The following is a 12,969-nucleotide window of genomic DNA, read 5'->3' as shown; positions in this document are numbered from 1 at the left end:
CTTGGAATTGAGTTTAGTTTAAAAATAGACACTCCATTCCATCCATTATCTGGACCGCTTATCACAGAAACATCGAGTTCAGTCTGAAACAAGATACAGGGAAAATATATAGCCGAAGTAGCTCACCGAAGTTGTTGTGTTCAATAATAATATGCAGCCATTGTCCGCTTATATCCATGAGTTTAGTAAATCCAGGAGAATAAAATAGTTACAAATACTGAATAGTAAAAAAATGCTTTCAGTATGCCGTCAACCATGTGCTATACGCATTAATCTTTTTCGGCCAATTGCAGGCTTTGTTTTACAGCTTAAGCCTATGCCAGCCTGTAAATGATAAAAAGGATCCGCCCCTTGACCTCCGAATAACTTTAGCCAATAGTGATCGATTCAAATGATGATTGACACATTGGTTAGCCAATGAAACACCGGTAAATAAATCCCAGCATACACCGCGGACTACTTGGCGTTCGGGGGAAAATCTAGTCGGCGGCTGCTGCATTAGTTGCAAGACTTTGCGACTTAATATTGATCCATAAATAAGGCGCATGGTCAGCTTTTGAAAAAAATTAAGACTTTTAGGTGCGCCTTAGAGTGCGGAAAATACGGTATTTGTTTTGTCGAATCAGCTTTTTTTCCCCGGAAAGACATTGAACATCAACACCATCTTTTACACGCAGTCAGGTAGGTTGCCCCAGATGTGAAAACTGCTTTAAAAAAGGTGACATGGCATTTTTGGGTTTGCTAACTCAGTAGCTTTCACAGTAAGACATACTCTCCCAGGCCACCCAAAAATAGTTTAATGTCTCAACGCAAGTAATTCTCTAATGGTGCCCAGCCACATTTAGACTTTGATTTATTTATTCCTTCATTTATTTGTAGATGGGTCATTGATGTGGTCTCACCTCTTCTCAATGATGCTGGGGTTGGCTGTCACCAAGTGAGTTTTAGTGCCCACGTCCTCCACATATTCCTTGGAGAGAGGCGGAAGGTTACACCTGTAACGCACAGAAATGAAAATGCCTTTGTTACAGAATGTCGAGTGGTAGCATAAGTGCATACTTGTCAACTTGAACGCTTTCATGCATTTTTGTTTTTTTAACCCTCCTCTTGTGTTAGCTTAAGTAACAGGTCACATGTTAGGCAGTCTGCAGCGACTCGTGACTTCAGTCAGCTGTAAAATACAATAAAAACAATATTACACCATCCCCTTCTTGTCTCTAAGTTACCTTGTTTGGCTCTGTAATCAATGAAAATATTGTTCTTTTATCTATTTTTGGTGTGGGTCTCTGGGTTTTTTAAGCCAGTATACCTCTCCATTTTTATTTTGAAAAATTTTAAAAATGAATCCGCTTTAAAAAAAATTACATTCCCACTATTATCAGTTTCACCCACAGAGTTTCTTGACCAAGGTCATAGCTGGTGAAAAAAATGGTCACAGTGACATTGTGGTCCTGCAGTCTAACAGTCATATCAAAGACAACACCTTTTCACCATTTTTCTTAGTGAGGCCACTTGCAGCTTTACCAGTGTAAAATTATAAATTCCATATATTGGTTTTAGCATCCAGGGCTGGCTGCCATGATTACAGATGTGAATCACCTGTGCCCGCTCATTTGGCGCCAACAGCTGCACTATTTAAACCCAGTCCTGTCTGTTTCCTGTTGTCAGTCCGTCTCCAAACCTCGGTTTTTACAAGGCAAGCCTTTTTTGACCCGCCTGTCCGGTTTTTGCTCCCGTTTGCCTCTGGCTACGACCCGTTTTGATTCCGACCACGTCTGCTATCCCGTCCCGACTTACAACCTGTTTCTGACTTTGACCACGTTTTTGCTCTCCCAGGCCCAGCTACCGACCAGTTTTTCCGTCCCTGACACCGCCATTGCTCGCTACGGAAGATCCACTTCCGTGTTCGGATCAGAATCGGAGTACGGGAGCAACTGGCTTACCGCATCCTGTGAACACCGGATCATGGCCGCAGTCCACTTATGAGAAACGTAACGCAATCCTGTTTCTGTTCTGGTTCTGACACTGCCCAGATTTTGAGAACAGGCTTACTTTCATCTAAAAAGTTCTGAAGTGACATTAAATAAATACTGTAAAAATAACAAGCTTTATAGTGAATTAATCTTGCATGTCTCGACAAGTCCTCTACTTTTGTGTTTATATACTGGAAAAATAAAACCCTAAAGCTCACAGGAGTGGGAGAGGGGCTGGCTGTCTCAGTGTGGAATGGACAGTCCACTTATAATTTCAGTTTTGGTGGGTAGTTAGTGTTTTATAATCTTATAGCTGGGTCCAAACCAATCCTGAAAGTACATATGTAACAATTAAAATGTGATCATTAAATAAGTTAGTGAATACACGTTTCTATTATTAACAAAGCTTTGATGCAATAAACAGTGTTTTTTGTCTCATCTCATTTTTCTGCACCGCTTATCCTCAGTAGGGTTGCAGGGGTGCTGGAGCCCATCCCAGCAATCATTGGGCAGTGGGCAGGGGACACCCTAAACTGGTTGCTAGCCAATCGCAGGGCACACAGGGACAGACTACTCGCTTGCTCATTCCCACCTGGGGACAATTTGGACCGGCCAATCCACCTGAAATGCATGTCTTTGGAATGTGGGAGGAAACCGGAGTGTGCAAGCATGGGGAGAACATACAAACTCCGCACAGGTAGGCTGGTAGCTGGATTTGAACCCACACAGGAGGTTCCCAAGACTTTAGAACTGTGCCACACACGTGCTTAACCACTGCGCCGCCATTTAAAATACAAAACCGGATCAATGGCAAGCCTTACACAAGAGGAGGCTTAAAAACCAACCAAGTTTTTGTAAGACTGATCTCTATTTTTGTTCTAATCCAGATCGTCTCAGTCTCTGGTAGCAGACGAAAACGTCATTGTGGATTGTCAATATTCTCGCAGCCTTCTACACAGTCTCTTGTAATTAAAGAGGTGCTGCGTTTGTATGGTTTATTATCGCCTAATAAGGGTTTTTTGCAATAATCAATCACAGGATTGAGGCTGAGAGTTGAAAAGTATGCGAACTAAACAACTGTTTCAGGAGTTATGCGACTGGTTTGGCCGAGTGTCAACTCGAGGTGTCAAACTTGTGCGACTTGTTTCATATTGTTGTTGGCTTGAATTTGGGATGTGTCTTACTAACTAGCAAGTATAACAAGCAGAACTTCCTTGTGCACAGGGTTCAGACACCTGTGTACTAAAGCACTAGCTTATTTTCCATTTTCTCCAGTATCCTTAAAAGAAAAAAAAATCTGGTGAGAATTGTGTATTTTGCAGGGAGGCAAATATATGCAATTTACCGTAAATTCCGGACTATAGAGCGCACCTGATTATAAGCCGCACCCACCACATTTCGGGAGGAAAACCGATTTTGTACATACACAAGCCGCACCTGTATATTAGCCGCATGCGCCCATATTGAAAATACGCAATGCAAACACAAAATTAACTCAAACCCGATACAGTCCAAAAAAACACAGCCGGTAAATGAACGGAAATTGATACCGGTACTTAACATTTAATGCAGACCTGCAGAGTCCGGGTGCCCATTGAAAGTAATCCAAGGAAAAAAGTGTATATTTCCAACGGTAAGAGTGGGAAAAATACATATCCACTATTGTCGGCCACGTCCACAAACACGTCTCACCTTTACTCCACTTCCCGTCAGGCCGCGTTTGCCCCGCCCCTTCTTTCTCATTTGCTCGTACAAAACATATCAGAATAAGTTTCTAAAAAAAATAAATTACAAAAATATAGAGTTGTTAATACATATTATACACGGTTACACATATTTACAAAAAAAGACGGTACACCGAGAGTTTTCAAAGCTTTAATAATATTATAACTTTCATCCCAAACCGTGCCTGTGAAGGGTAGCAAAACGCTACTAGAAACACACTCACGAATCAGTAAAGGAGCCTGTTAAAAAAAACAAAAAACATACCGTACTTGCCGAAACCACGGTAAACCATCATCATCCTCCTTATAACAGACGTCATCAAAGTCGTCTTCTTTCAGTATGGGAAAGAGACTTTGTCATACAGACGTCGTCCCACGCTCCCTTATTCCTTAACACGCTCTGTTTCCTTCTTTACCGGACTGCTCGATTGCGTTTAGCTTGAAAGTTGCTCATGTGCCTTTCTCTTTGCAATTTGCATGATGAGGATATGTCTACGCTAATTTAATTTGTGCACAAGCTAAGAAGTTGCAGTCTAAATCTTACCTTTTATACTCGAGCGCCGCTGGTGACCGTTAGAAAAATGACATAAATTGGCTGCATCACTGAATAAGCCGCAGGGTTGAAAGTTTGGGAAAAAAGTAGCGGCTTATAGTCCGGAATTTACGGTAAACATGTTTTTCACTTTGCATTTATCGAGACAAATTCTATTTAAATCTCGATTTAAATCACGAATATTTTTGTTTTTGAAACAAATCTCTCTGCATATAGTTGTTTGACTGACGATTACATGTAGCTTACAATTTCAGTTGCAGGAAGTTCCTCCCGTTACAATTTAATACTGGAAAACGCTGCTATAAATGTTTGTGTGGCCTGTAATATGTCCAGAATTGATGAGTATGAAATGAACCAGAACAGGATCAGGACCCAAATGCGTGACGTTTCTCACACAATCCTTTTATTTTACGGTAAATGGGGAGTCATGCCCGTTCGGTAGCAGTCTGGCGTGGAACGATAGGAAGCCAGAGGCCGACGAGATCGATACCAATTGCCCGAGCAGATATCGGACAGATGGGGTCGATACCGGACGGACGGGACATCAAAACAGTATATCGGAAATAAACAGGACGGGAACGAAACTGGAAACCGGTATTAAACAGGACAAAATAACCGGGAACAATACCGGACAGGAAACAGGAGCGAGTCAGAACCCACGTCTTACGGGGCAGAGGTTCGTTGCCGGACTGACAAGAGTGAGAACACTGAGCTTAAATAGACGGAAAGCCAATCCGTCAACGAGCCGCAGCTGGCGCCACACGGGCGGGACCATTTGGGCACCATGGCAACAGTGACAGCGTATGCCTTGCACGAATTCACATTTCCCAGTGCCCTATTTATGTGTAGCATGCACTTCTCTTGGGCGTAAGAGGTGATGACTCTTCACAAGACAGTGACATAAAAACTAATGCCAGCTGCCGTTAATCACGCGGAAAAGAGAAGCCATCAGGTAGCAGTGTTGGCGTCATTTCCAAGCAAACTTCAGAAACACTGCAACTATTTCAAGCATCTCTCACACACACACAAAATAAATAAATTACAATAAACGAAACACTTTTAGCCCTTGAAAACTAAGTATCTAAATCAATTCCATCACCCTAGGGTTCATACGCTTTTTTCATGGCGAATTTCAAGCACTTTTTAAACACTTTTAAAGGCAGTTTTCCAATGTCTCCCCTACCCAGCATCTTGGCCTGACGCACTTGTCCTAATGCAACTATAGGGGGCGATGAAACCTCTCATGACACCATACAAACCAATGCCAGCTGCCATTAATCACGAGGGTATAAGGACATGTAATGGCAAAGCGAAGCTTCCAGAGAGCTGTGTCGGCGTCGTTTATAAGCAAACTTGTTTGATTTTTCTTGATTTAATGTATCGCCTCGAGCACAGGGTTGGGTAGGGTTACTTTAACTGGATTACTTTCAATTACTTTTGAATTACTCCAATAACAAATATGCTAATAGAAGACAAAATAAACTAAATATGAATAAAATTACTAAATTTTGTGCAGGCTTGGGGAGTAATGGAACACATGGAACGGCAAAAATGATGTTGGCAAGCTGTTTGGATTTATTTTCATTTTGTTTCTGTCGCATTTGATGTTTGTTTTGCCGGAGATCAAAGAGATCAAAGCCAGGAGAGAAAGCTTACCACGTGTTGTGAGTCATCATTTGATTTATATTTAGTTTATTTTGTCTTTTATTAGCATATTTGGTATTGGAGTAATCCAAAAGTCATTGAAAGTAATCCTGTTAAAGTAACCCTACCCAACCCTGCTCTAGCAGCAGTGTCAAACTGGCGGCCCGCGGGCTGGATCGGGCCCACAAGACAACCCAGAGGGAAGCGCGAGAGAAAAACGAGCTGCAGGTTGAAATATGTCCACTTGATGTTGCCAAAGCCAGGTGCCTCTCACAAACACTGTACTTGTATTTCTTTCACTTTCTCTCCGTCTCGCTTTTTTTGTCTTTCTCTGTCTTTTTACATTATTTGCACTCTTCCTTTTTTCATTTTCTCTCTTGCTTGCTTTCCCTTTCTCTCTCTCTTCTCTTTTCTCTCTTGCTTCCCCCCTCTATTACTTTCTCTTTTTATCTTTTGTTTTTCATGCTTTACGCTTCCTCTCTTTCCCTTATTTCTTTCTGTGGTACTAGTCTGGCCACCGAGATAATGTTTGTTCTATCGTGTAGCCCCCCCAGAGTTAAAATTAGTCTGACACCCCCGGTCTGAGTCAGACTGTCGAGGAACATGGCAACAATTTCAAGAATTTACAAGCGCTTCATCAAACTTCAAGCACATTAAAATTGAAGCATTTTCACGGATTTCAAGCACCTGAACGAACCCCCTTTATGTTTCAGGCAAGTGAATTTTACTCTGGCTCACAAATGGCCAAGACAAGCAGTCATTGGTCGTACGTGACAAACTGCTTTCTTGTCTATGCAAAAATTCATTCAAATAGGCGGAACAACAAGTCAAACCGGACAGGGACGGAGGTTACCTCATCACAAAGTCTGCCTGGTCGATGTCTCGGCCGCACTGGCTGTGCCGGAGGATCCCACCATTGCCGACCACTGCACACTTCTTGAGAGGGAGGAGAAGAGGGTTGGCCTGGAAAATAAGCGAAATGTGTTTTGGATCAAGTTTAATGCCCCAATTTATGGTGTTTGGGGTCACTTTAATGAAACGATATTTAAAACACACTTCTATCCTATATGCTACTCTATAGCATATGAATAACCTATTATTTCCGTGGACAATATCTCTGTTAGAATAGAATATAGCTTTATTGTCATTGTTACAAAATGGGTTAACATATTGTGACAACGAAATTGGGCATGACACTCCAGTTTCACACATTCACAGTGAGGTAAAAAACCCAAGAAGATAAAGGAACAGAGAAGATAAGGTTATAGAACAAGGAGGATAAGGTTATAGTTATAATTTACACAAAAATTACCCAAGAAATGTCAGCATATAGGATGTTACATACAGTTTGGTATTATTGGTGATTGCAACATCCTTTGCTGTAATCCTGAAAGGGGGATGCCACATGTGCGGTCCCTTCAAGGTTTCTTCATTTTCCTCATGTTGAGGTTTTCCCTTGCCCTCATGTTGGTTCCAGATCAGGGGATGGTGTAATAATAGTCTGAAAAAATAGTCTGTAATAACCTGTGAAGCCCTTTGAGACGCTTTGTAATTAAGGGCTATACAAATTAAAAAAAAAAAAAAAAAAAAAGAATGACTTGACTTGTATATATAGAAATCAGAGTGCTAAAAGTATCCCAGTAATTTTGTAATATACTTTGGGGTCTTCATATAGAATGAAAACTATTTCGAACATTAAAATAAAAACAGGACAAAAACAATGACAATAACAAAATAATGTTAACATGTTCGAAAAGGGGTAGTATGAAGCAGACGCTCATTTTCCCTACCCCTTTATCTTCCCCATTAATTATATTCTATAGATAGTTCCTCTTTTGTGTCTAAATACAACACAATCTCAAGGATACACAAATTACAAAAGGTCAGATATCAACAATTATAATAACAATAGTCACATATTTTACACACTAATCATCGTAGTACCCATCTATTAACGTTATAATCCTACTAGTCACTAAATTTCATTGTGACACCAATGATAATAACAGTAGCAATGATAATTATTATTAAATTTATGATACAACAATAGCAACAATAACAAAGCGAACCATAGTTTTAAAACACAGTATTTCCAATCTCCAATATCACTCATATCCCATTTGCTTCATTTCTGTATTCCGCCAGTAATGTTTTTTTGTATTTAGATTTGAACACGTGAATAGTTGGACATTGTTGGATCTCGTCTTGTAAATTGTTCCAAAGTTTGACTCCACACACAGACACACACATCCTTTTCCTGGTGGTTCTCATCTTTGGGATTTTGAATTTACTACAGCCCCTTTAGTTATAATTTCCTTCTTTCTGAATAAATCATTTTTGGATGTTTTCTGGCACCATATTTTTGTTGACCTTAAATAGCAGCTGTGAAGTAAAGAAAGTTTTAATAAATCATCCAATTTTAATAATTTGGACTGCAGGAATAAAATATTAGCCTACCCTGTGTATGTGCACATTTTTGGGGGACAAAATGGCTGTAGTGAACTTTAGTAATTATTGCCCCAGACTTCTGCACAATATGTTAAGTATGGCAGAACTAGAGAACAATATAATAAATACAATGAATTATAGTTCAAAAGGAATTTGGTTTTATTAATTATTGAAATGCTTTTAGATACTTTAGTTTGTATGTGTCTGATGTGTGTTTTCCAGCTTCATTTATATTACTGACTTGTGTAGAGCAAATCCTTCCAAAAAACATGTCTGGCTTATAAGTAACACTCACATACGCACACTTCTCATCTGGCTTCTCTCAGCAATAAGACAACATTATATAAACTGACAGGATTTTCTGCTGATGGAGAATGACCAGATAAGAAATTTTTTAACTGTGTGTGTTTGAGAGCCTATTAAAGACTCATTGTTGTCATCCAATTTCCATTAGAACCACCCTTAGCGTCTGTATAATTTTAGAGCTTAGCACTTAACATATGCAGAGTCACAGTCGCATCTTTCGGGGAAGTGCAAAGATTAGTTGTGTCAAGACCAGAACAGAGACAGGACCCACTTACGTTCCGTTTCTCACAAGTTTTATTGGAAGAAAGAAAAGGTTGCGCCCACGATCTGGTGATTACTGGACGCGGGAATCAGGCCGCTCTGAATGCGGAAGTGGATCTTCCGTGGCGAGCGATGGCGGTGTCGGGAACAGAAAAACGGGTCAGTAGCCGGGACAGGAGCGTAGACGTGGTCAGGATCAAAAAAGGCTTGCCTAGTGTTAACTGAGGTTCGCAGGCGGACTGACAAAAGGGGACAGATAGGAGTGGGTTTAAATAGGGACAGGGAGGCAGTTGGCGCCAAAAAAGCGGGCACAGGTGATTCACATCGGGAATCATGACAAGTTGATGCCATCGACAAAAATTGATAATAGAATTAGTCGGCGAATGAATCCTATTGTGGATTATGGTCCCCAGGCATCTCTACATAAACATAATCTTTGCTGGGAATGACTCATGCGCAGTAGCGTCTTGGTCTCAAGCGATAAAATACAGAAATGAAGGCGTCAAATTCAAGTTCGCGTACGGAAACTTCTAAGTTTTTGTAGCATTTTAGCCTACATTGTCATGATTACTCATTGCACTCACCTGTGCCCGCTCGTTGACGCCAGCTGCTGCTGTTTACCTGATTAGTTCCCCCTCCTATTCAAGCTCAGAGCTCTCACTCACCCTTTGTCAGTCCGTCAGCGAACCTTCGTTTACTAAAGGCAAGCAATTTGACTCCCGCCAGTCCAGTTTTTTTTTTTACCCGTAACCCAATCGTCTCTTCCTGATTCCCCGCTTGTCTCCGGCTACGACCAGTTTCTGACCACCGACCACGTTCTGAGCTCCCATCCCGGCTAACGACCCGTTTTTGACTACCAACCACGCACTGATTGCCCGCTCCGGCTATCGATACGCCTTTTTCCGTTTTACCATGCTACAATCTCCCGCTCCGCAAAAACCACTTCCACATTCCGAACACGCTCCGATGCCGTGAGCTGCTTGCTTCCCTCGTCCAGCGAGCACCGGCTCGCTGGCGTTTGTTTTTCCTCTATATCTTAATAACCTTGTGAGTAAATGTTACGCACCTGGGTCCTCCTCCTGTTCTGGTCTTGACATAGATACGGCGAATAAAAGAGTACTTGCAGAATTCGCAAAGCAGACCTTGCGTATCATGGCAGTATCTCGGTGTTGCATGAACATTTAAAGAGAACAGTTGGACAGTTAAACCAGTAAAAAAGGTGTCCGACTCGCTTCGGTAACGTTCAAATAACATTCAAGCCAATACGGTTTTTAGGACATACATTGTACATTTTCTACGAGTAAATTTATCTTTAAAAAGAGAGCTTGAGTGTTATGCCAGAGTCTGCCTGACAAAAGTATTTGAATCGAAATGCATGCAGTCCAAGGAAAAAACGTCACTCAGAGGTGACCATGTTCTTGAGTGGTGCACGGTTGTGAGGTTCCGGTGTTTTCCCTACTATACAACGCTGACAGAATTTAACATAGTTCACAACATCACGTTCCATGCCATTCCAGAAGAATCGTTGGCTCACCAGAGACAAAGTACGGTTCTGGCCTTGGTGACCTGCTGAGTCATGGAAACCGTGGAGGACTTTGTTTCAATGAGTCAGGCACCACAAACTGGAAGATCTTCTTGGCCATGTGAGGATCTTTCCTTATTTTGTAGAGCATGCCATTCTGTATGGTGAGTCTGCTCCAATGCTTCAGTAGTTTCATCACACTAGGCGACTCTCTCACGCTTGGTAGGTCTCCTGTGTCTATGCACAAAGTACATGGTTCTGCTTATTGCCTGGTGGAACTGCCCTTTTCACTGACTCATCTGATGTCTCAGCACTCTCGTCTACAACAGCGTGAGAATTGTTGGATACTCTGAACACCTTTTGCACAATACTCTTGTTCACCCAGTTGACCTGGTCCAACAGCCAGGTATAGGTTGTCAGTTGTGAAATGTTAAAAACGACCAATTTCAGTCCTTAAGTACTTTTGATAAGACTTTGCATCATAAAACATAGATAGATACTTTATTCATCCCTGAGCTGAGAATACAATAATAAAGCAAAAAGAATACAATATACAAATACCCAGTGTGACGTGCAAATGCCCACTGTAGCGTGTTATATAGAATATCTAAATAGTGCTACACAGAATACATATTGCAATAAAATACGGTAATATGCAATGTAGGTGGTGTGGTTTAATGTGGGCTTTTACTCTGCCGGGTAGAGTTAAAGAGCCTCATGGCATGAGGAAGAAAAGATCTCTTCAGTCTGTCCGTAGTACAAGACAGTGACAGCAGTCGGTCGCTGAAACTGCTCTTCTGTCTGGAGATAATGCTGTGTAGTGGATGCGATGGATTGTCCATGATTGACCTCAGCTTTTTCAGTGCTCGTCTCTCAGCTACTGTTGTTAGGCTGTCCAGCTCTTTGCCCACAACAGAGCTCGCTTTCCTAGCCAGTTTATTGAGACGAGAGGCATCCTTCTTCTTGACGCTGCCTCCCCAACACGCTGCCGCATAGAAGAGGGCGCTTGCCACTACTGTCTCATAGAATATTTTCAGGAGCTTTTTGCAGATTTTGAAGGAGGCCAGCCCTCTGAAGGAAGTAAAGTCGGCTTTGCCCTTTCCTACATAGAGCTTCTGTGTTGGCACTCCAGTCCAGTTTGTTGTCCAGCTGCACACCCAGGTATTTGTAGGTCTGGACAAATTCTACACATTCTCCTTTGATGGTTACAGGAACCGGGTGAGTTCTGGTTCTCCTGAAGTCCACTCCATCTCCCTGGTCTTGGTGGTGTTCAGGTGCAGGTGGTTTGCGACGTTCCATCGGACAAAGTCCTGAATCAATTTCCTGTACTCCTCCTCCTGCCCATTTCTGATACATCCCACGATCGCAGTGTCGTCGGCAAACTTTTGCACATGGCAGGACTCAGAGTTGTACTTAAAGTCCGATGTATATAGAGTGAATAGGAACGGAGAGGGCACGGTCCCCTGCGGAGATCCTGTGCTGCTAACCACAGTTTCCGATGTACAGCCCGTTTCACATACTGGGGTCTGCCTGTCAGGTAGTCAGTAATCCATTCTACAAGGTGTGAGCTAACTCCCATCTCTGTCAGTTTCCTACTCAGCAGCAGATGCTGTACGGTATAAATGTCAATAAATGCGAGTGAGGGCGATTTTAAGACCAACTCTTATAAATTGGACCATTTTCACAATGGTTTTGTATATGAAAAAAACAAGCAGACCGCCATATACCGTTTACCTGTTTGGGTAAACCTTACACGCCTAAATTGATTTTGTCTCATTCACCATACTGTAAATCATGTGCTTTTCGTGAAGCGGAGGTAAACGGTAGCTGCAAAATTCCGTTTGTTGGATACTGTACATTCACTGTGTGAACCAAATGGTCTACTTTCTTTGGCTAATGCTCAAATGCAATAAGGGCGCCTCGGATGAAAGCTCATCTGTGTTGCGAGTGAATGTGCCTCTAACTTAGCAATGCCGGCCTGTAAACCAGACTAAAAATAGACGCACGTTGGAGAGTCACGCTTATGCAAACCGGGAGTTATGCAAATCAGGCATTCAGTGCTCAGGAGAAGTTGAAATTCCTCTTGCTTTACTCCCTACCAGTGTAAACTGGCATGCAAATTGGTCAGGGTTAAAAGGTGAGAAGGGTATTTGTGTAAAAGGCGCAGAAATCAGTATAAACGTGTTTCACTTTTTCTCAGCTCAAACTAAGTATGCAAATGATCAGGGTTGGGTAGGGTTACTTTAACTGGGTTACTTTCAATTACTTTTGGATTACTCCAACACCCCATCCATCCATTATCTGTACCGCTTATCCTCAGTAGCATCGCGGCCATCTTCGGGCAGTGGGCAGGGGACACCCTGAACTGGTTGCCAGCCAATCACGGGGCACAACTCATTCGCTCATTCACTCCCAGGGACAATTTGGACCGGCCAATTAACCTGACAAGCATGTTTTTGGAATGTGGGAGGAAACCCATGCAAGCACGAGGAGAACATGCCAACTCCACACAGGAAGGTTGGTAGCTGGATTTCTGAG

The 12,969-nt window shown here is 42.1% G+C and overlaps 1 protein-coding gene across 1 annotated transcript in view; it reads right to left on the bottom strand.

The window, feature by feature from the left end:
* The window catches only part of st8sia1 (ST8 alpha-N-acetyl-neuraminide alpha-2,8-sialyltransferase 1), a 33,338-nt gene that overhangs the window by 7,614 nt on the left and 12,755 nt on the right, over window positions 1-12,969 (bottom strand). The window contains exons 3-4 of the mRNA XM_088347793.1: window positions 6,748-6,857; window positions 903-995 (exon numbers count right to left, since the gene is read on the bottom strand). Of these exons, the coding sequence (XP_088203919.1) occupies window positions 903-995; window positions 6,748-6,857 (203 nt within the window). The remainder of the gene's footprint in view (window positions 1-902; window positions 996-6,747; window positions 6,858-12,969) is intronic.

Source organism: Urocampus carinirostris, chromosome 11, assembly GCF_059441175.1.
Source record: "Urocampus carinirostris isolate Australia breed hairy pipefish chromosome 11, RoL_Ucar_1.0, whole genome shotgun sequence".
NCBI classification, from domain to species: Eukaryota; Metazoa; Chordata; class Actinopteri; order Syngnathiformes; family Syngnathidae; genus Urocampus; species Urocampus carinirostris.
This window is presented reverse-complemented; position numbering and strand designations above follow the sequence as displayed.